The 24,506-nt window shown below is 44.7% G+C and overlaps 1 protein-coding gene across 3 annotated transcripts in view; it reads left to right on the top strand.

Annotated features, from left to right (window-relative positions):
- LOC111660112 (protein shisa-6-like) overlaps nt 1-24,506 on the top strand; it is a 61,114-nt gene that overhangs the window by 6,946 nt on the left and 29,662 nt on the right. For all 3 annotated transcript variants that reach the window (XM_023413243.2, XM_023413245.2, XM_023413238.2), the window contains exon 4: nt 2,394-2,495. In XM_023413243.2, the coding sequence (XP_023269011.1) occupies nt 2,394-2,495 (102 nt within the window). The remainder of the gene's footprint in view (nt 1-2,393; nt 2,496-24,506) is intronic.

The following is a 24,506-nucleotide window of genomic DNA, read 5'->3' as shown; positions in this document are numbered from 1 at the left end:
CCCACAAACCCCCCCCCCCCTCCATTTAATCCTTAACATGTGCAGCTAGAAAATCTCCACCGCCCCCCCCACATGTTAAAAACATGAAACACTTCTATGCTGACTGCACCAACATGTTTAATAGAAGCTTCCTCCTGAGTGCAGCTGTGTTAAAGCTCAGCATCTGAGACCCCGGCTAATTGTCTTCTGCCCTAGATCTCATTAATGCCCCTTATTATACAGCCGGACCTTTGCCCCCCCCCCCCAGTGTGCATGTGTGAGGAGGTTTCAGGTGTGGAGGACCAGGACGCTGCACTGCACCATGAGCTTCCTGAGCGTGCAGGGGCGGGGCTAAGAGAGGGGGGAGACATGTATTTGGCAGGATTGGCATTTAAAAAGCTCTTTTTCTTCTTCTTCTCTCTAAAGACTGAAGATAAAAGATAAGAAGATACGCGAAGCCAAACTCCAGCTGAACGACTTTATCGAGGCGGCGTACACAGCTCCATGTCCACTCCAGCAGATCGGCATCTGATAACGCTATAAAATCAGTATAGCATGTAAATTACCTCAGCCTGGCTGTGTTAAAGCTTAATCGACCTTGGAGTCAGATAACCTCCCCAACGCCAGCCACACAGCAGCACAGCCGGCCCGGTTCAACATATAATTATCTTATTATTCACATTTTTCCACTCTCATAGCTAATTCAGAAGGTGTAGGTGTCCAGTGAAGAAGTCTGATTAAAAAAGTATCACCATATGAATTCTCGGCGCGCGCAGCTAGCACCGGCGCTCGCTCTCTCGCTCTCTCTCCGTGGCACGTTGAAGTGAAAGTCACGAATTTCTTTATATCAAGGACGATAAATTCATAATGTGTAGCCTTCGCCCTGCAGCTCTTCACGCTACCTCACCTTAATGAGCTGGGAGCGAGAGGAGAGAGAAGGGGGGGGGGGTGAAGGGTCTTTCAGATTCAAGGGTTGTCGCAGTGGGTCGTGGAGGGGAGGGGAGGGGCCTAACAATGACAAAGGTGACGAAGGAAGACAACAACAGCTCGTGTGTGCGTGACACTCCCACAGCTGCTGGTTTGATGGAGAGGGAAAATAACCCCAGCAGATTCTCTGTGCCGCCGTGAGAGCGGGAGCTGTGATTGAGTTCAGAGTGCAGCGCTGTGTTGGTGGCGGGAACATATTGCTTTTTTTTTTTTCAGAGGATCATCACACCATGTTTTCTTCCACCTTTTCCAACCATCTCAACAATGACACCACGGGGGGGGGGGGGGGTTTGACACCATGAAGAAGACACGAGAGGCCGTCCAGAGCACGATGGAAAAGCCCAAACACTGTTTCCTATTCTGTAACTTTATCGTAGCTCAGTGATCCCCTCGGCTTCTGGCCTGCGACCTCTCACAGATGAAGCCCAGGGAGGGGAGCTGAAAGCTACAGAAAAATAATCCTCAACATTTTAACAATTAGCTGGTTGGTCTGGTTGTGCTAAGATAACTATCTTACAGGTGTTGGGGAGGACTATGTGTCAGAGAGGTTGAATAAAGCCAAAACTGATCAGTAATAATCAGATATAATCAATAATACTTATATCTTCTGATAGAGCAGTTGCAAAACTGAGAAATCGCGCTACAGTGAAGCTAACCGCCACAACCGCGCTCCGTTTCTCTGACCCTCAACAAACTGAACACACCAACAGAAGATGTGCAGGAGGAGCTGCTGCTCCGTCCTCCGTCCTCCGTCCTCCACCGGACAGACTTGTCCTCTGACCGTTTATACACCAAGTGACTGTTAGTCAAGTCAAATGTTATTGATACAGCCCGGTGTCACAAATCACAAGTTTGTCTCGGTGGGTTTAACAATCAGTGAACGAAGGTCTCCCCCCAAAAAACTAAAACATGGAGGATCGTCAGAAATCATACGAGCTGCAGTCTCTGTGATGAAGGTGAACTGTGTCACAACAACAGACATGAACGCAGCGTTGTGGTGCTTCAGATCATATTCTCCGGATGTAAAGGAAACATGTTTGTTTGGTACAAAAATCACATCGTCGTCATTTTTATATATTTGTCAGTGAAATTGAAATTTAAAAAAAAAACTGAATCATCGCAATCACAGTATGATTTTTTCTTTGCACATCGTTCAGCCCTGGTTTACAGTAATCTTGTTGACTGTGATGACATCACTATGACATCATCAGGGGCGTCACCTCAGACTTGGCAAATCTCCTCTAGAGCCACGGAAGAGAATTTTTTTTTTTTTCTCTGGTTTATCTTTAAAAAATTAAACGCTGTTTCAGCTGTGTTGCTAATGCAGCTAATGTTGCTAATGCTAAACTGATCAGAGTAAACTAACACTGTGTGCATCTGTGTGTGTGTGTGTGTGTGTGTGTGTGTGTGTGTGTGTGTGTGTCCAGGTCTCCACTATGGGAAGGAGAGCGTGCGGAGCAGCGGAGGAGCCGACCTTCACAACTTCATCTCCTCTGGCTTTGTGACTCTGGGTCGAGGCCATCAGAAAGGTAGAGAAGCTTTTCTTTCTTCTTTCTTTCTCCTCTTTTGTCACACAGGAGATTGAATCAGCTCTTCTTCCCTGTTCACCTGCTGAACTCAAACGCTCCGATGTTGTGACACCTGTGATAAACAACAGCACACAGAATGGAGGTGAAAAGTTTCCACATTCAATTTCCCTCCTAAACAATTCACACGGAGCCCAGCTGATGGCCAACGCCGGCGCGAACATATCCACAGCACGCACGCACACACACACACACACACACACACACACACACACACAGCCATTAGTCGGGGACCAGAGCTTTCCCATGGGTAATACACTGATTAGTATGCAGCCATGTTTGCCGAGCTCCGGTGATTTATTCCCATCCATTTTGGCTCCACAAATCAGTCCCTGTGTGTGTGTGTGTGTGTGTGTGTGTGTGTGTGTGTGTGTGTTACCTCGTGGGGGTTGCGAGGCCGCCTCCTTCACCTGACTCTACTTTCGGATGTTTAACTGAATGTGTTTGTGCCTGTGACGTCTCCTGCTTCCTGACCCTCTCAGTAAAAACCATGTAACTGTAAGGTGCTTCCACTGCTGCTGTTTTCTCTGTACGTGTGTTTCTTCTTCATTATCCTAATTACAGCAGCTGATGTGACCTGTCCTCGCTTTAATAAATGCTGTTCAGATTTACGTGCTGCTCAGCTTCGGCTGCGACGCGGCGTCACGACTTTGTCTCCAAGTGCGTGAAGCTGCAGGAGCTGGAAGCTTCTCTTCGCTCTCGTTTCTAATGAGGAACCGTTGTATTTGTTTACATGAAATTAGCTGTTTTTCTCTTCGCTTTTTGCTCCGTTTGTTTTCATCCCTAGAGGAGGTCTTACTTCACAATGATGTTCATATGCAGCCAGAGAAAAAAAACACAACACACTGCTGATGATCTCCACCAGAGATGAGTAATGAGAAAAAAAATGATTAGGTTTTATGAAGCCTGATTCTTTTAAATAGTTTTTTCCTCCTCTCTGTACAAATATCACAGACGATATATCTGTCACAACAGCAGCATGGGGTACGGTTTAGCGTTTGGCATCTGTGCAGTCTAATCTGTGTTTCCTTGCAGCCTTTGATTCCTCTGCTGCAAAAACAACAAATGAAACGTGACAGATTGGGAAGGTCTGCTGATGCACGACAAAAAAAAAAAAAAAGAAGTATGTGAAGCATGTGCAAGAGCCTGTTCAGCAGTATTCTTCTCCTCCAGTGGCTCTGTTCAGCTGCCTGCTGCCCAGAGGCAGGTATTACTGTGGTTTGAATCCTAAAATCAATGAAATACTGGTGTGAAGTTTGGTTTGGATGTTGTTGCTGCTTGGTATTATCTTTAGCATTGCACTGGAGAACAATCACTTCAGGGTGGCAGAGGGAAATGAACAGTTTAACCAAGCCTCCCCCGCTCTCTCTCACACTCTCTCACAAGCTCTTCATACGCACAAAAGCAGAACAGTTTCAGCTGCATAATATACGACTTCTCTCCTCGACTGATTGAAGGATATAAATCGCTCTGTCCCGAGTGTTTCTGACAACACAGTCGTTTATCTTCCTCCTTTAATGATTTACAAATCGTCAGTAAATCACTTGATCCGGTCTCTTGACCCGGGGTTGAATCTATCCAAAAAAAAAAAAAAACCCTGCGCATGGATTTCAGCGTCCGGAGCGATGAAGCCGTGGGCCGGCGTGAGCTCGCCGTGCCGAGGTGGAGGCGCGTTAAGGTTAACAGCAAGTAAACTGCAGTTCGAATTTAAATCACACGAGCTTCGTTATTTTTCCAAGAGGTTTGCACAGATTGGTTTGCTCTGGCCGAGAGAAACGATGCTGGATCAGTCAGTGGGAAAATTCTCTTTCCACATGAAGAAAACATCTGAGGACAGATGTTTTCTTCTTTGCTGCGTCTCAGCTGTTTTTATTTTAATGTATATGTTTGACAGAACGAGGTTTAGGAGTCATGTTGTCGTCCTCTGGCTCAGATAAACATGGCGCCTGTTACCGCGCTTAATTATACAGACGGAAAGTGTGTTTGGTCGTTAATTATATGGCAAGCTGTGTGTGTGTGTGTGTGTGTGTGTGTGTGTGTGTGTGTGTGTGTGTGTGTGTGTGTGTGGTGGGTGCAGCCCTTGGGGAGGACAGGTGAGGTCAGGGGCTGTTGCTGAGCGTCAGAGCAGCTGGATGCTTCACATCTGTGTGGCAGGGTACAAAACAACCCTGTGCTGAACTCCAAACATCATCAGCCACGAGCGGCTGCGATCCAAACTTCCAGAGTTACTCTGGTGTCATTTACCTTGTCGGTGCACAACCTTCCCCTCAGCTTCCTCTCGCCCTCACATTTCCTGAAACGCCTCTTAGCAAACATGAACTCACCATGAACTTCTTGTGGCTAACTCCAGGCCACACAGAATTGTTTTTAGCTGTGTCCCAGATGTGCACTACATGTGGTGTGGTCACACTAAAACGGGACACAACTAGGCTTTTATTGTGAAGCAGCTAAAAGGAAATGCACTCTTCATGCTGTCTTGTCAATGGATCAGTTTAAAATTTTATAGGGAGGATTTACTGAGAAACCAACACATTGCCCCCCCCCATATTGTGAAATGGTTAACTTGATTTACCTGCTGTAGGTCTGGCTCAGTGCACTTCCTGTTTGGAGAAGAAGAAAAAACAGATTTTAGCCACTAAAAAACTAAGATCAGTTGAAGTGTTTGCTTCATCTTGTTGTCGTGCAGCTCTTTCCTTTGCCACAGTTGAACTTCCGTATTCCTGCTCACGAACAGACTTCCTGTACTTACTGATATACTCACTTACAGATCAGCTGTTTGAGCCATGAGGGAGCGTAGTGAAGGATTTCAGCCTGAAACAGTTTGAGCAATTTATTGGAAAACAAATAGACAAGTATAAAATCTTTAGAAAAACCTTTTTGATAAATGTAGTTGATGATCTTTTCATCTCTTGGCTTATTTATGTCCGTTATTTTTAATCCAAATGCAAAAGACTGCACAATGACAATTAGTATATAATACATACTGTATATACGTAGTACATACTGTATATAATACATACTGTATATAATACATACTGTAATCCTCATTCAAAGAGAAATCTTTTACTGACATTGAATTCTGGCAGCTGATGATTGTTGAGGACGTTCATCTGAAATCGCTGATGGAAAAAAGCAAAAGTGAATTAAATCCATGTGAAATACATTTGACATGTTTATCACATGTGGAACATATGGAGGCCCCGAGCGGCAATGTGGTGGTGTTTTTTTTTGCCAGGATCATTTTTCTATTTTTTATTTTTCCATCTGTGAAAACAGATTTTCTTCACTTGCCCTCACACACTTTTTTTTTTTTTTTCACCTGTTTTCAAATAAGAAAAAACACGCGTGGCCCTTCAGGGCTTCTGTAGACACATGGGAAACATTGACTTACAGCTACTTGTGATTTGTGAACGTTCATGTCAGTTATATGTGATTTTCACACATTATATTTCACAAACATCGACGTCAGAAACACTGTCACATTTCATACATTCATATATCAGTGATTTAACACAAACAGCATCACGTGACAAACTCACATGTATTTACATGTGATGAAGGCACATGTTCAGATATTCAATATGTGACCAGATAAACATCAGCACGTATGGTTTTCAGATGTTTATTAGATTATGTGATTATGTTCTTACAGTTGTGACTCTCTTCTGTTGTGGTTGGACTGAATGACTGAACGGGTGGAGAGCAGGAACCACAAGTGGACAGAGAGCCCTCCTCTCCTTTCACACACATCACGGTGTCTCTGTGGTCGGCGTCACGCCGGCTCGCAGACCATTCATGTCTCCTCAGACCGAGAAGCGCCGCGTGACATTTTCTGTCCCGGCGGTTGAACCTCCAGCAGAGAGGAGCTTTTTCTGTGTCGGAACATTTCATTTCTCACAATTTCATGACTCCCTCTGAATCCTTCTGCTGCTGAATGGCGTCAGGTGTAGTGTGAGGGTGGGTGTCCATCTGTTCCCTGCATGAGCTCCCTTTGCTCAAAGTCTCAAGTTAGTCTGAGCAGCGGAGAAACGCCGCTGCAGAGACGGCTTCGCTTTGGGATTGTGGAAGGAATGCTTTATTTTTCCCTGCAGAAAACAAACAAGTTCTTTTTTGTTTTTCAAAATTCCTGCAGTTTATTTTTAACTCCAGCCTCCTGTTCTCCCTGAGTGACAATCTTTTAGTAATGCTAAACTTTATTTAGCATGCACAGCTGCTTACCTTGCTCCTGTCCCCTCAGCCATCTGTCCACACCGACGTTCCGCCTCACACATTCCCTCGCTCCTGTGTTTCCTGTTGTCCTCTTGTCCAAAATTAGGAGGCAGCGAGGTTGAGGCTTCTGTCAAACTGAGCCAAACTAATGAGGATGCTCACTGATCTGTTGTGTGTGTATGTGCTGCTGTCAGATGGGACTGCACTGTTACACTGCCTTGGGTGTAAAAACTGCAGAACTCAGTTTGAAGCTTCAGAGTCGCCAGTAATTGTATAAAAGTTCTCTGGAAACATAATCTCAAAAGATAGATAAGAGGGAGCCGGAGCAACTTGGCTTTGCCTTGTTTGCTGGCAGTGGTGATGCAACGCTACACCACATCATCCTGCAGCCAATCGCAGCTTTATATTAATTGTTCTTGTCACAGAGGAACTGCAGTGTACTTTCCTATTCACTCACTGTCACCGACTAAAACTCTGCACTGTAAATCACTGTCACGTTGCCACACATTTTCCTCTGTGCTGGAGTGTGTGGAGGAGGAAGAGTGTGTGTGTGTGTGTGTGTGTGTGTGTGTGTGTGTGTGTGTTGAGGGATTGAGGACCCGTCCATTGATGTCTCTGGATTACGACTGCAATACCTCGATTGATTGGACTTTCCCGCTTCAGACAGGAGAGTGGATTGACAGCCAGCATGCAAATTTGATAGCGTATTAAAAATGCAGCTCGCCAGCTGTTATTGGTTGAATGCGTCCATTTTAATTATTTTTCCATATGTCAGTCTTGTTGATATGAAACGCAGCCAAGCCACAACATCCGGAGAAGTGATTACTTCAGACAAAGCCTCCATCCTTGACTTAGCGTGTGCCGTACTTCATTACCTTTCTAAGCTCCAACTTTTAATTCTGCCCTGAGCAGGAAGTCAAATTGGTTTTCATGGCAGACAATTATTGTTTTTATGAATATGATGTGTCTGGAAATGGTGGATATGGAGATGCAGCAGCTGAATTAGTTGGGGGTGGGGAGGTGGGGGTGGAGGGGATGCTATCGCAGAACTTTTATTTACAGTTTCAGCACATTAACGAGTGCAAGAGCCACTAATTGGCGTGCTCCTGGTGAAGCGAGTTGTACAGTACGACGGAGCGGCTCTGAGAGCGTCGGGCCTGTCGAGGGAAAGAGAATCTAACAAAGCGTGCACCGATCATTGGGCTCTGCTGTTACGCACCGACAGCTGTTCGCCTCTAATTCGGCCTCTTTGTTTACCTTTTGTGAAGAGCGAGATGACAGGGTATAAAAAGCCCCTCTCTGCGTTTCACTTCTTCCCTCTGATTGTGAAACAGTCATCTCCTGTTCCTCCCAATGAATCAGATGCCGTGGAACAACAAGCCCACAGGCAGTATCATCATTTCCAGCCCATGTAATCAACACTCCAGGCTGATGAGGCAGAAGATGAAAACATCCGCCCGTGAAAAAAAAAAAAAACCTTTGGTGTTGTTTAAGGTACACAAGGAAAGACACGCTCAGACAGGAACTGATTCATACGGAGGCTGCGAATCAACTCCGACACATCATCACCGCCACCATCATCATCACCATCATCACCATCATCATCACCGAGCCACAGACGGAAAATGAAATCTCTGATGCGAAACTCACATTTTCCAGCAAATCAAAGTGTGTAACGTTCAGTCAGTCGGCGGCTCTGTGAGACGTCACGTCAAACATCTGTGAAGTCCAACCAGACGAGAGCAGAGCAGCAGCAGAGCCGATGGAGGTAGTTGAACTAGAGCTAGTGCTACTAAGCTAAAGCTACATAATGCTAACTCCTGGCTCTATGCATGAACTCCCACTGAAATCTATCAAGCTGCAGTTTTTTTGTTGATAAAAGTAAATGTATCAACTGTGTGTCACATTGTCGTGTATTGTTAGCATCGTTAGCATTGTGATGCTACAGAGAAGCCCTGATCGTGTTCTCCAGACGTAAAGGAAATATGTTTGTTTGGTAAAGGACCAGCAGATTAAGATTATATTGTTTGTAACCTTTCTGTATCCGGTCTGTTGGATCGGACAGCGCCCCTGATGACGTGGTACAAACTGTTTGTGCTAAAACTTTTTACATTTCCACATTTATTTTCTTGTTCTTTTATTTATTGGCATTTCTCTGACTCCATCATCCTGGTTCCATCAATAGAAACTAATGAGATCTTCACATGTGGCTTTCAACATCTGAATAAATCCATTAAGTCTTTATTCAAAACCTGAATTTGTTTCTGTTATAATTATTTTGACATTTGAGGATGTTGAGCATCATTACATTTAATCAGAACATATATAAATGTTTCTGTACCGTATTCTCCCTTTTCTATCAGGAATAGTGACTGAATCTGACACGTCTCATCAGTCTCACTGTTTTAAAGTAGATGTAACCTCCCACTGCTTGGATCATGTGACTGTCACCTTACACGTCATAACAGTCCTTCAAAAGTCAGAAGGAAACAGTCTCCACATCACTGGCTGCTCTGCGGCCAGACGTTTCTTTCTTCCTTCTCTGACAGAACTTCCTCTTTAAACACTCTGAAAGCTGGTCCCACTGCAGGGACCAATCTGTGGCCCCAAATCAGTTTTAGGGGCTGAAAATCCAGCCAGGCTGCTCCCGTCTCGCTCGGTTGCTCCGTTTGATTGACAGCGCGCTCCTATTGGACGCAGCGTACCTGCTCGCACGGACCGATGTTCAGGTTCAGGGGAGCTGGCACGGCTGACCTGCTGGCTAAGCACTATGCAGAATAACCATTAAGAAAGTGTTAATAAGGTCCCGGGGAAGGCGGAGGGCCGGGGCGGCGGCACTCATTAGCAGAGAGAGAGAGAGAGATCAAGAGCGATTTCTCTTACATACAATACAGGGAGGTGATCAGACATCTCTATCCTGCACCTCGTCTCTGGAGCTCCCTCCTCTGAATGTGCCGCTCGGCGAGAGGTAAACTGGATGCCGGCAGGTAAAGGAAGAGAGAGCGACTGTTTTATCATTCACTTTGAGCTGCAGCGGCACCAGAGAGGAGCGACTCGCTGAGCCTTTCAGCCACACTCCAGAGACTTAACCGCAGTTTTTCTTCTCCCTCATTTACACAACTCACAGAGCGATCCTCGCCGTCCTTTAGCCAAGGACTGAATTAATGACTGCCGCTTGTTATTGAGAAATTAACACATGCGAGAAAACACCTTGTAGCATTCTTTCAAAATACCACCAGAGCGCAAAATATGTCGAGGTCAGTGAATGACAAGCCACCCTACGATTCCTGACAAGACTCTGGGGTATCCTGAGGAACAATAGCACTTCCAGATACACTGCAGTCAATTACAGCGATGTGAGATGCGGGGGCAGACAGAGGAAATGACAGTTGGGAGACAGCTCTCTTATCGTTGTCCTTCTGTTGTGGCCACTTTGAAACAAGCGGAGCTATTTGTCTGGCAGCGAGGTGTGCTGCAGGGACGAGAGGGGAGGCTTTTATCTCGGAGAGGAACGGCGAGAAGGGAATATGCAAGAAATGTAGAGCAGACGGAATATCTGAGCGAGCGGAGCGAGAGAGGGGATTTTGAGAGCAGGAGTTTGGCAGGTAAAAATGGCAGGAGAAGAGATAGAGAGTCCTCGCAGGCAGGTAGTCGGGGGACAATGGGCTGACAAGGCTGCTGTGATGTTTGCTCGGGCACGGGAGCGAACTCTTAATGTGCCGCATCAATCACGCCGCTGCCCACCGCAACTTTTCTTTTTTTATCGCCGCTCATTAAAGTAAGTGCAGATATTTTATGCATCAGTTGGAATGCAAGGACTTTTTCATGCTAATTTTCCTCCTTTAGATTCGTTATTCATCATCTTTGATCAACGGGGTCCTGTGCACAAATAAAGCGGAGTGGAGGCAGCACGCCTGATGAATCTGGAGTCCGCCATGTGCTGAAGCATCACATCTGCGGATTGCTTCCACGGCTCGAGTTTATTTAGCAAGCTCAGGAGTTTTATATATGTTTAATGAAAGTATAATATATTAAACCCTCCTCCAGTTGTTTAATAAGACTTTTCTTTAGAGTCAAATTAAACAAGAGTAACGTTAATGAATCTTTACAGGGGGAGTATTTATCATCCTTTAAAGTGGAGTCCTGTCCTCCAGCTCTTCCCCAGGGAGCAACTCCCTGATGAAAAGAACATTTAACGGCTTTAAATCCACACCTCCACCACCTCCACCCCCCACCCCCCCTCTCTCTTCTGCAAGTCCATCCAAGATAAGATGACTTAAAATGCCATGGCCCTGCTCTGAAATAAAATGAACTTGTGACCTTTGCCCCAAATATCCGTCCCGGTGGACGGCCTCGCCTCCCTGGCGAACGCGTCGGCAGATGAAAAGCGGTTGGCACGAGCAGTCGAATTGTGTTTTGGGTCCAATCCCACTCTTTGAATATAAAGCTTATCCACACTTTTTCCCCTCTTCTTCTTCTTCTTCTTCTTCTTCTGCCTCACAGCGCGCACGATGGGAATTGAATCCAATGTTTAGTTTTAATAGATTTTTTATGACCGAACGTGAGCAGTGAACACCCTCTCTCATTAAAGACACGGGCGCAGATCTGAGAGCTGTTAATCCACTGCTAAAAGGACAGTGTTGAGCCTTTGAATCAAACAGCCTTTTTCTTTCAAGCCTCCCTGTTTAAAATGCCTCTCAGCCCTGATTACATTTATTACATTACACAGGGGCAGTTGTTTGGCGTTTTGTTTCCTCTGAATACCTCTAACCTGGTAATCAGGCGTTGTCGCCGCCCACCAACTGGGACTTTTACACAAGGCAGCCGAGCCTGGAACAGGAGGGATGAAATGTGTTGAGTGCAACAACAACAACAGCAGAGACGCCGGCGCGCGGGGGTTACCAAATATTTAGCGAGGGAAGAAGCAGAAACAGCCGGGCCGAGCTGTTTATCATATCGAGGAGCCTGACATTGTGTATTGACTGTGGCGTCCTTCACCGAGTCGTTTTGAGTGATAAAACAGCTGTTATAAATAGTCATGCTGAGGGTGTTCTGAGGATACTTCTCACACAGGCCCTGCTGAAGACTGATCCCGGCTCTGCAGCGTTGACCTCAAGCCGCTTTATATCCACCTCCCTGCAAGGCAAACTCCCGCTCTCATCTGTAATCTATTATTCATAATGAAGAGACAGAGACTGGGAGAGGAAGATAACTTGGTCGCTTTTTTTTTCCCCTCCTCCATCCGTCCACCCCCACCCCCGTATTACTATTATCCAGAGGCCATTGTGTGGGAAAACAAATGGAATGATTGCCTTTTGTCGTATGTGAGGAGGGGTGCTGGTGGGGAGGGTGGGGGTGGGGGTGAGGTGGGGGTTGTATTCTGTGCAGAATCTGAATGCAGACTTGCCATTCCGAGCACACCGGCTATGACTGCCGGTTGCATTGTGCAAATACTGATGCATGGGAGGGATCAAATTAAAATTTATCAGCTCTGGGTTGGGATCCATCTCCAAATCTGTTTCCAGCGTATGAAAAATTGAAAAGGCAAAGGGGAACGCGTGTTTCCAGTCTGGTGTTAATTTGCTCTGTCGTTCCTTCTTGTTTTCCTCATCGATTCTGGACAAATGTTAAAGAGTTAGTCGGTCTGCCGGCGTTTTTAATACAGCTTCACATTTAAAAATGCCCCCCCCCCCCCCCCCCCCCCCCCTCCGAGCAGCCCAGGGGGCAGATGCGTCAAACTCTGTAGATTCACGACTAAAACTATGTCTACACACAAAACCAGAAATATTCATACTCACTCTTTTTATCAGAATCATAAATCCGTGCGTTCGTATGTTTCCTCTTTATAAATCCTCATTTCCACTCCCACAATTAGCCATAAATTGATAAAGACTTTCCCTTAATCAATGAGCTTGCATAAAAAGTGATCAGACGCAGTGAAGAAAGAAGAATTTCACTGACTGTGAAAAACATGCATCATTTACTTTAGTACAGTCACTCTAATGTAAAGTCCTGTTTCACTCTGAGCTTCATTTATTGGGACCAGAGAGTCTTAACGAGGCTCCACAGACTCAATTAGTAAATATTAAAATAGTATCACAGAATGACTCAAAATAAATAATAAGGATGTCAAAGGAAACATTTATGAATTTGTAAAATTTGTACTGATGACAAGCACCAACCTCCAGGGCTGAAAAATGAAGCCACTAGAGTCTAACTATACAGACATATACTTTTTATATAACTCACCTGTTTACATTTTATTTAGGCTTAGAGTTATGTAGAATTGAGGGCGTGGCCTCTTTTAGTGACAGGTGTGTGAGCGTACACCTGCCACGATGAGGCATGCACCAAAGTCTCAGCTTGGAGTCAGACACTGCCAAGGTGGCAACAGTGGAGCAGCTCACTCTGAGCTTCAGAAACCTGTGGGTGACGTCAGACTATGAATGAAGCTCCGTGATTATTTTATGTTGAATTACGTCTCTCGGCTCATTTTATTATTTTCACTGTAACTTGGAAAACGTGTCACACAGTCAAAGGAAAGTGTGAGGAGACACAGTCTGTGTTTATAAAGACCCGTTTATGTGCGGGAAATGGCGTGCGCATGGTTTTTGTGTGTACGCATCATTTATGCATCTGGCCCCTGGTCTTTCATTTTATTATGGAGGCTGATAAATGGATCCTGTGTCTGTGATAATCAATAATCATCACTTCACATTGTTTACTGAGCTGCTAATCTCACGTTCACTCATGACAAACCATCATGAATCAGCACAGTGATGATCCAGTTCGCTGAACTGGGCCGACCAAACCTTTTCATCATCATCTCTCCAGTACATTTAACAACACGCCGAGTCTCTCCGCCGCTCCATAAAGCAGGTGGTGTTCCCCGAGCCGGAAAGAGGCGGGATCAACACCTTGTCAAACTCGGCGTTAGAGACCCGACGTCCTGAGAGGATCGGCTCCTCGACTGCAGCCGCGACCACCTCTCCGAGCCGTCACTGACTCCATTCCCCCGCAGCACATTACGTCGCGGCGTTCCTCGCCACTTTCCTGACCAGGGAGGCAAATTGCCTTCACACTGGTGGCGGTGCAGGTCGTGTGAACTTTTCACATGCTGGAATCATGGCTGATAGAGGCTACAGATATTCAATCTACCAGCCCAGACTGTGGGGTAATAGACAAAGGGGGGGGCGGAGGTATTATAATTGAAAGGCCTCTTCAATGGCGATAAATAATGAAGTTTCCCCCCGGGGCCATTAGGGGTTGGGGAAGGGAGTGTGTCAGATGGAGGGAGGTGTTCACATATATCGAGCCAGCCTGTTAACCCCCCGCCTCGAGAGGCTTGGAGGGAATATGATACGGGTGTGAAAACACAGGAGGGGGAGTCACTCACACTACTTCATTATGAATCAACCGGAACAGGTCCATGCATGACGCAACCAGTGAGGTGCTATGTACTGACATTACAGTGCACATTAAAGGACCATACCGGTAGTTATGGCCCATGTACTACAAATCATATATACTTAACCCTTCAACATCTGCTTTTCCTGTTTTTATTTCCCCTTAGGTTGTTAAAATCTTTAAAATCTGTTTTACAGTATCATAAATATTGTTTATAGACGTATTTGATGTTTATGAAAACCTCGGGATTTCCACTAGAATCTAAAATCATGTTTTCTGGGGTTTAAACAGCATTTATCTGCACAGTGTGAGTGGGCTCTGACTGACTCGTGGGGTTGAGGAGGTAACGTGTCGTAGTTTGTTGACGCTGATTTAAAAATTTGAACATATTTTTCATAGAAATTGAATGGAAGCCAATGGCAGCTGTTCCAAGCGACCAGTGGCTTTCAGTTATTACAGTCTCGGCGTTCACTGCTGCTTAAGTTGTGTAACCAATCACAGTCAACATCAAGTTTGCAGTAAATTTAGCCAGTTGCGTTGTCAAGTTTAGAGTCCAGACTTTTCTTTAGGAATGTAAAGATGAAAAAATTGTATGAAAAATATTATTTACAGACTCACAGAAATATATTCATGATTTGAAGGCTAAATGATTTTCATACAGCAAATAAATGAATGGAGATCAATGGCTTTCTCAAAAGGTAAAAAAAGGACACCAAAAAAAAAACAGCAGGGAAGGGGAGGAGTGCTTCCAATACACTGAGCCTCGCCTCCATTACAGCAAATAAACTTCTTTCATTCCATGTATCATTATTACTAAAGGAGGCAGAGGAATAACTAAACATAAGACACACCGAGCACAGAGAGAGAGAGCAGGATAGTGACAAGTCGTCGCTAACTGCTAAAGAAGCTAGCAGATCTGAATAGCATGTAAACAACAGAAACACCAGCAACAGGAAATGAGACAATACACCTACTGCAGCACAGCAATAAAAGCCCTGTTAAGATATAATATATAATATAACATATTTAAAATTTAAAAATTTAAAAATATTTTCTATAGAGAGAATTCTTTAAATATCTTCAACATTCGAGAAAAGAAAATACAACCTTTCCCTCAGAACTACAGGAAATCCTCCTGACACCGACTTTTCATGTCGCTGTTGTCCGGGAGAAACTTTAATCTTATCTGAGGTTAAATATCACAACTGGCTCCTATCTGATGTTTAATAAACACTGTAGTTAGCATGTAGTGGACTGGTGGTTCTGTCAGAGGAGATACATCATCAAGATGCAAAAAACATTTTTCCATCCCTCAAACTATCCCTATGCATCCCCGTCACATGACTCACACGCTGCTGCCTATAGTATATGCACATAGTAATTGGCACCCCCTCGGAGCGCTTTCAAATCAGCCAAAATTAGCTGCATGCTGCCACTTCTGACAGATATGAGCTTTTCAATCCTCTTCCCAACTGAGTGGAGGAGTTTTCTGTGTCTTAATTACCTCACATTTGGCACAGTGCGCTGCAGAGTTAGCAGGAGCTGCAGGGAGATAGGGACTCAGCTGAGACGCTCAGACAGCGGTTGGTGACAGAAGCCAGGGGAGGACGCAGCGGAGAGAAGGCTCCCAGCTAGCATGGCTGGGATGACGGGAGCGGTGGTGGAGGGGGCCAGAGATCCCTGAGGAGGGGCAGAAGAAAGAGGAAGAGCTAGCTCAAGGGAGAATTCCCCTCAGGCGCATATGGCAGAATTGAAACATCCATATGCCGGCGTAAAAAACATAAGAAATTCAGTCCCTCGCTCCCCCTTCCTTTGGAGATGTTGTGTAGTGGCTGGTCTGTTTTATTTTGCACACAACTCTAAGTCCCCGAGGAACGCTGCACAGCGTTACAGGCAAGACAAGGATGTTTCTCTCAGCTTCAGACTGGAAATACAATGTCATGGTCAGTGTGTGGCTGGAGCTGTAAACCGTGAACTACTACACAACAGCAAGATGCACAATTTTATATCACAGCTGCACTGAAACTGGAAGTCATTTTACTAAGAAATCAATATACTGTATTATACTTGTGTGGATATTTGATCAAAATAGTCTAACAGGCATTTTTCCTGCTGGGGTCAAATTTTAATTTAAACATCTTTTACATTATTCTATATGATAGTCCAGATAGTGGGCGTCGCCTGGTCTCGGCATTCAGGGCTGTAGCTTTCAGTGGTTTGTCACTATGTAACTGAACGTCACTAAAACGTTTTGTTGATTTTTATCTTCAATTGCAAAACCAATCAGGCAGGGTTTACAGGAAAATACTGGTGTCTTATTGGCTGACAGGCCTGTATCAGTTCTTTAACGAATGGGGTTATTATGTCTATGGGTTACTATGAAAAAATGGATTTATGTAGATTCGTTAAAGGGGTTGTGTTGCATTGTAGCCAGCTAAACCGTTAGCAATTATAGCTTTGTTGTGCCTCCTTGGGTAGCGACACAAAACTGGCCACGTCTTGTGTTAGAGAGACAAGATTTTTCATAGTTTATGAGACATAATGATCTGTTATTTTCATAAGCTGAGGTAAATAAAGGCTCTGCTCAGCTGCTGCGGTCCAGCCAAAAACAAACTCATGCGCTGAGTTGGCAACACTGCAGCTGTGAACGCCCCCTGATTGAAATCATTTTGAAAGAGCAATGGCCAATGGGGGAACTCTAACTAACTCGTGTCATTCGGCTGAACAATGGTGGATATATGATCACTCAGTCAGTCAGAGACAATCATAGGGCTCCGCTGTTGTGGTCAAGCCAAAAAAGGTGGATTATCAGGCCTCGAACACACTGAATGGTGGCGAGTGCGTGGCGGCTGCGGAACATCTTGGTTTTCATTTTGGCGCCCATGTTAACGGGTAACGGGTGACACGTACGTGAAACCAACTGTAACCTCCAACTGTAGTTTTTGGGTTTTTGGCACGCACGTGTATTCCCGGCATCAGTCTTGAAATAATGAGAACTATGTAGCTATTAGCTAGCGCCAATTTACATTTAATCACATTTTCTTACTCATCTTTAAAAATATGTTTTTGCTGCAAAATGGCTTCAGGATTTCATCTGGTCTGGCAGCACCAGACCCATTAAATGCCAGAATTAAAACAAAATCCTGTTAGTGGTTGTAGCTTCACCACGGGGCTCCAATCACTTAAGGGCACTTTTGTCTTATTTTGGAGTCTAAATCTGTATTTACAATTAAATCATCTAATGGAAAATCCTCCACTGAATTTAAACTCCATTTAGGTAAAAATTAATGTGAGAGCCAGCCACTGTTTCCTCCGAGGTAGCTGATGGTGGAGAAGCACAAAAGGACCCTGCAGAGAGAGAGTTGACTCCTGCAGCCGCCGGCAATGAAGCGTGAAGGCTGACAGCGAAGCACTCGAGGTGTTAGTGTAAAAACTGTTCCTGTATCCATGCTGCAACACTCTGCTGCCCAAGCCCACGTTTGCTTGCTAAGTCTTAATTATAATAGTGAAGACGACGGCGCGGTGCTGATGTCACACGTTGTGACTGGTTTCGGATGTAAAGAGGAACCCTCCGTCGTGTCCGCTCGGCAGCGTCGTCATGGAGGCCGTTTCTGTTCTCCTGGTAACACACGGTCCACTGAGGCTTCACGCTGTAACCCAGCGTGTACAGTTTCTGTCCATTGTAAACCACACAAAGTAGATGTGCTTCATTTGTGCTCCCTTCACTAAACTGCCTCTATTCCCTTGATGTGGCATTGATCCGTCTACTCTGAGCACCGTCTGTGCCAGAGGACCAGCGCCATCAATACTGCATCAGGTTCGGTCTAAACAGCCCAGAACTCTTTTGCAGTCCATCTGGGGAGAGGTAATAAAATTCATGCCTGTCTTCATTCCCAGGGCGAGGGTGGTCACATGGTCGCTGAGCCCACCCTCCTGGAAGACAGAGCAATTCTTTCCCTTTGTGCCCAGAGGTGAGTTTAGGAAACGATACAGGCATGAAGTGACTTTTACATTATTAATCACCTCCGATATTAATTAGTAATCTCTGGTAATTAGTGTTAGGTCTCTTCATCACGAGGAATCAGCTGTTCTGAGAGGATTTAATGTTTACCGGAGAGTGAGTTAATATTTGTTCGCTGGAAGTTAAATTGAATTATCTCAAGAATTACTTCTGAGCGCTCAAACCCACCTGAGCAGCGCTGGGATTTGAAACCACTCAGTTCCGTCCTCTGGACCACAGTTGGACCACATTTTAGCCCAAACTCCATCTAACTTCTCATTCTTCCATCCCCATCTCTCTCTCTCTCTCTCTCTCTCTCTCTCTCTCTCTCTCTCTCTCTCTCTCTCTCTGGACCACGGTGGTTTATCGGGCAGACGCAGCAATCTGGAGAAGCACGGAGATATTAAATTAAACCAGGAGGAATCAGCCATGCAGCTGCCACAAAGCCCCCTGGGAAATATAGTAAAAAATGTAAAGTGTTTCCAGAGGATGATATCTCCAGTGCTGGCAGCTCGTTGACTTCAAGCCTTTTAGCTAGCTCATTAGCCTTTTAGCTATGACTGATTCCGCAGACCCTGGTGGCGCCACGGTTGTGCTGATGTTCGACCGTCTTGCTTTTAATTAAAGGCCTGAAAAGATGATCTGCAAATCCACAGCGTGTATTGTTGTGACACTGAATGCAGTTTGATAGTGATTAATGCACAATTAGGGTTATGTGAAAGGCTTAATGTCTAAATTGCTTGTTTTGCCACTGGAGCAATGGGACCGAAGCAAGGGCACGGCCTGTTGCTGAGGGCATTGTGGCTGAGCCGGAGACCGAGCTCGTCCAACGCAGTAACCCCGGGGCAGCCATCTTTTTTTCTATTTTTAGAACACTAATTGAGGAATTGTCATTTTCCATCCCTATGAACCTTCTCAGTTTGACAGGCCACACATTTGCCTGGTGGTTCATCTGAAGGATATATTTATATAAAAGAAAAACTGATCTTATGTGTGTGCTCCCTCCTGATAATTTAACAGAGCATCACTAATGTACTCCAATTTGTTCTAATTGAATTTGACTGCAGTTTAACTGGGGCGGATATATTTGTCCATATACAAGGACATTAAAGCTGCATCAGAAAAGCTTTTTATAATTAACCACTGAATGCTTTGTTTTTTTAATTTCTTGTTATGTTGGAGTTTGCATTATGCCGTTTAGTTGATATTTTTAGTTAAATTAGTCTTAAGCACCACCTCTTAATAAGTCGACCTTTTTAGGGGGGTTATAAGTAGTCAATGATTTGCTTTATAAGTGGTTACCAAGGTTACAAATACTGAAAAATTAAGCATCAACAGTGAAGAACCAGAAGCTGCAGTTCCTCTAATGGCCACTAGAGTCTGGCTCCAACAGCGAGTCAGTCCCCATAGACTCCCACGTTAAAATGTCCAACTTTACAGCAGAAATAAACATGTTTACAGCCTGGTACAAAAACTGTTTTGGTCTCTAGAGATAATTTCTCTGGCTTTTAGATTTCCCTCAGGAACAACTAACAGACCTCTGATCTAAGGCTATGAGCTGCTTCATGACAGGTCAGATATAAAGCGTGCAGAGAGGCCGTGAAAAGCTTTAAAAGTCAACAGCAGGATCTAAAAATCACCAGGTGTGATGTGGTCACTTCTCCTGGATCCTGTTCAAAGTCTGGAGCTGAGGATTTGTTTGTGAGGTCTGTGGTTGAGGTGAAGAGGCTGCTGCAGCGGTCGAGGCGTGAGGAGATTAAAGCTTGTAAAAATGGTTCAAAAGATAAAATAGGTTGAATTTTGGATAAATTTCTCTTTTGTTGTGTGCTGCTCAAAACGTAGCTTTGTTGTCATGGGGATACTGAGTGTAGAAAAGGGCTTTGTGAATGCTCTGTATGTGTTAGTGACGCCCTGATGGCCTAAACACAGGCTTTACGTCAGCGGTTGTTCCCTCAGTTAAAGGGTCGAGCTGACACTCTGTCACCGCCGCCCTCTCTCTTTACACATGCAGAGACTGGCCAAGGACGTATTCCTCCCAAAATACCTCTGACAGGTAACACAATGACATCCAGGAGGCAGAATTTGAGTGATATTTCTAAAAGTCATCCAGCTTCTTTTCGTAAATAGCTCGGCTGCCGTCTGTCCTTCACCACTTCCTTCCCCCGGCAGCCTGATTGATAGGAACGCACATAATCCATTATTTTGGCCCATTGATTGAGCCCGGCAATCAAAGATCAGTGTTGTGGCGGAGGTAACCGGACCCTCCTATGAGACGGCTCCGTCGCACAGGCGCAGGCAGAGGTGTCAGCCGCCTGCCTACTAATCACCCTGTGCAGTGAGTAATGGCTATGAAAGCAATCACAGGGGAAATGCATCATCTCCACAGACCCTCGATCTATCAACCTGACTCGCTCTCATTTGACTGAAATGCATGCCAACATGAAATATGACGCTTTGTCAAAGGCAGAGGGAGCACGTTGGCTTCGGAGCTGCAGAATGTAATAATTAAACACGCACACACCCATTGTATTTCATATATTGACGTGTTCACGTTGCGCCTCTCTGCCGCCGTTTTCCCTGGGTAAACATTTCATGCTCGGCTCTGGTGCATAATTACAATGCTTCACCAGTTTATACAGAGTTACAATATACTAACAGCCATTTTCCACTTCACTCATCTTTCAATTTGTTTCCCCACATGATATCAACAGAGTTATGGCGGAGGCTTGCTTGCACACCACCCGTTAACTGTTTGTCAGGGAGTTTGATGAGTTTCACCCCCAAACAAAAGCCACACGGGCGTCCTCCGCCGCCGACCCGTCCTCCTGGCGCTTTTGCATTCAGAGATCTCCCGCTCCTCTTTAGAAATCTGGGATATTTGAAAGTGTTTGCGCTGCAGGTTTTGGCTGTGCAGATGTAAATTCACACCACAGGAGTCCTGGCTCAAATCTGCAGGCTGGCCTCTTCCTGCCCTCCTCTCCATCATGCAGCCTCAACAGGTTTCCAAAAAAAAACATATTTGCACAAGCTGCCGCACATTTGCAAGTTCAGGAGTAAATCAAAGCCGAGAGGCGAAAACATCAAGGCAGAGCTGAAGTGGAAAGAGCAGAGGACGGACAGACTTCAGCAGAATAACCAACAATGTCAAGAGGTGTCTTTCACCTCCATAACAAATTCAGGAGATGAGTTATGTTTTTGGAGATCTAACGAATGCAGTATTTGTTACTTTGGAACAAATTGCCGCTGCGTCTCTGGAAATGAATTCTATAGATTTTCCTCTCGGCTCGTTGTGTTTTTCTCTCAGTGAGGGTTACCGCTTAATTAGATCAGAGGAAGGCTCCGTCAGACACCTCCCCTGCCTCCGACTGAGACTCGCCCTTCCTCAGTCTGTCACGTAGCTCGCTGATCGCTCAACAGACGCTTTAACCAATTACCTGACATCAAACCTGACGTAAAGTCTGAATTCATTTCCTCAAAGCCTCCTTCTACTTTTGTTTTGGAATGAGTCACAGTTCTTCAACAAAGTTTCTCTGCTCAGGAGAGAATACAGCAAACTCGATTTGAATTGAAATGGATGATAATTAAAACTAAATGTTGCACGAAGGAAGGCGGGGGCGGACTGAGGCAATAATTCAGACCCGGATTTGACTCCATCGCAGGCCACCGTGTTCACGCAAACCATCAGCTAGCTCTGTGGGCTAACCCTGTTTGTTGATGTAGCAGGTGCCAGAGTCGTTATAAATGCGGCCTCTACATTCATCTGGGAGGGAAATGATCCAAATTACAAATTACAAACAAGTGGGAGTGGACGGTAAAGAAAGTAAAGATAGTGCTGCCAGAAATGAAGCGTTGTGGCGCCTCAGCCCACAAATCGTATTCTCCAGGTGTAAAGGAAACATGTTTGTTTGGTACAAGACCAATAAAACTCACATCATCATCATTTTTCATCAGAATTCACTGTCACTCAGCCCCATCTGTTATTGATATCTGATATCTGATATCTGATATTGATATCTGGAGCACAGTCAGAACTTCCGTGACCAAAACCTTATCTGAGGAAAACATACAAAATCATCCCCCAGCTTTATGCGATTGCTGAATTTCATGATCTGATTCATGTCGAATAAATAAAGTTTTTGCAGAAACTACATTATACTGTTGAAGCTTCCACGTCAGGCTTTGACCAAACAGTCTCCATCTTGTGACAGGAGTTGTTTGTCTTTGTTCTTTACCTTGAAGCTGCGACTGGTGACGCACCTGACAACCGTTGTCGGAGGCAGAGTCTCTCTAATTCTCAGCTTTTATACTCTTTGTGTTTGTTAATGATTTATTTAACTGACTCACTAAAGGCTGGACCTTCTCCACAGACTTATATTCATACCACAGTCTGTTGACTACGCACAGGTGATCTTATTATATGAGCAGTAAAACCAACACCAGCTGATCACCAAATACTTATGCAAACAATTATTACAGTAATTAATTTAAATAATTTAAAGAGTCACAGGCTATTAAATTAAGTGGTCTTTTATTTTCTTGTGAGGCTGCACTTGATGCTAACATCAGCATGCTAACATGCTCATAATGATAATGCTAGCTTGCTATTGTTAAGCAGGTGTAATGTTTATGTCCTCCATCTTAGTTCAGTGTCTTCACGTGGCAACATTAGCTTAATTAGCATTAAACACAAAGTAAAGCTAAAGCTGATGGGAGAGGCATCAGTTCTGAAATGTCGACCTGACGATGGCGCTAGAGGAAGGATATGAATGTCTCAACCACATTTCATTGTTGAGGAAAAAACCACAAATGTCAACGTGAGTGCGGCGTTAGAAGAAAAGTCAGGGACTCGACAGACTGACGTCACCAATCCCCGGAGCTAGCTGCTAGCACGGCTAAAGCGACACTAAATCTACTTTGACTCAGCGCCGCAGAACAATAAAGACACGGAAACTTCTGAGGGGAGTGAGGAGTTTTTACATCTATAGTGTGTGTGTGTGTGTGTGTGTGTGTGTGTGTGTGTGTGTGTGGTGAAAAATAAAGAATAGCACAAAGAGAAAAGGATTTACTTCCCTGTGAGATCCAATCATGATGAAATATTAAAAAGCCTACATATGGCGCCATAAACCTCTTCCCCACCTTGCTCCCCCCGGTCTGATCCGGCAGGCAACAAAATTAATCACAATTGCTGTGATCAGTGCAGCCGATGTGACTGGTGGCACTTTTCTGAAATGTTAATAAAGCCATATTCAGTGATGCACTATTCTCGGCAGGAAGTTTGTAGCCTGTGGCTGCTCACTAAATCTCAATGACTTCATTAACTCATTACCATGAGTCGCGGCGTGCGGTGCCAACAGCAATTAAAACACGACAGAAAAGAGAGGTGTCCTTGGGCCACTGTTCTGCTCGCGGGACTGATACGCTTTACTAGATGTAGCAGGATGATTGACATATCAATAGGCGGCGAGGTGGATTAAAAGGCCTCAATCAATATTCAGATTTGTCTCGCTCACACCTCGCGCCTGGAGCAAACTGTGCACACCTTGTCAAAGTGGTGTCGGCTCTTTTTGTGCTCGGGGCTGCGTGGCAGCTCTGCAGCTGAAGCAGGATATCCTCTGTCACATCCAGGAAGCTGACGTGCTCTGAAGATTTTATTTGAATTTTTAAATGGTAAAAAAAAAAAAAAAAGAAAAATGTCTTTTTAACTTATGGTAATTGAAAAAAAAAAAAAAAATCACCAAAGCTAAACAAAGTGTGAATTGCTGGAAAAATTCCTGGAGGGCATGAAAAGTCAGTGGGATTTCCTCCCAGTACGGTGAAGACTGGTTAATATTCATCCAAATTTTTTTTTTGCCTTTTTATTCCTCATTCAACCAGGAGACCAGAGAGACGGAGAAATCCTGACTTTCAATGAATATGTCAGAGCTTTAATTCAGCTCTCTCTTCTGTCTTTTGTAGAAATACATTCATTCACATTCATTCAATTTAAACATATTCATGGAGCCAATCCTCCATAGTCATGACACTGCATACTTATGTTTCTTTTGTAAAACTCCAGCAAAATGCTAATTAAATTGCAACTGTGGGCTTCTGTCCCCTGCACTGACTTAAAGAAGCCTTTATCTTAGCAAATGACTGACAGTTGATTATGAAAAATCCTGCGTTTCTTTTCTCCCCCTCCTGCATGAAGACAGTCCACCCACACCTTCTGCCTCTGTGCGCACTATTGTTATGGCTCCATTGTTAATGAGTTTAGAATTAACTGGCTGTAATGACTGGAGACTGGAGCCCCTGCTGAGCCTGATTGTGCCGTTGAATGGGGTGAGGAGGGAAGGGGGGGG

Source organism: Seriola lalandi, unplaced genomic scaffold (assembly GCF_002814215.2).
Source record: "Seriola lalandi dorsalis isolate HSWRI2012SDOR001 ecotype SW California unplaced genomic scaffold, Sedor1 jcf7180002054506, whole genome shotgun sequence".
In the NCBI taxonomy this organism is placed as follows: Eukaryota; Metazoa; Chordata; class Actinopteri; order Carangiformes; family Carangidae; genus Seriola; species Seriola lalandi.
Note: the sequence above shows the minus strand (reverse complement) of the source record. Positions and strands in the feature narration are given on the sequence as shown.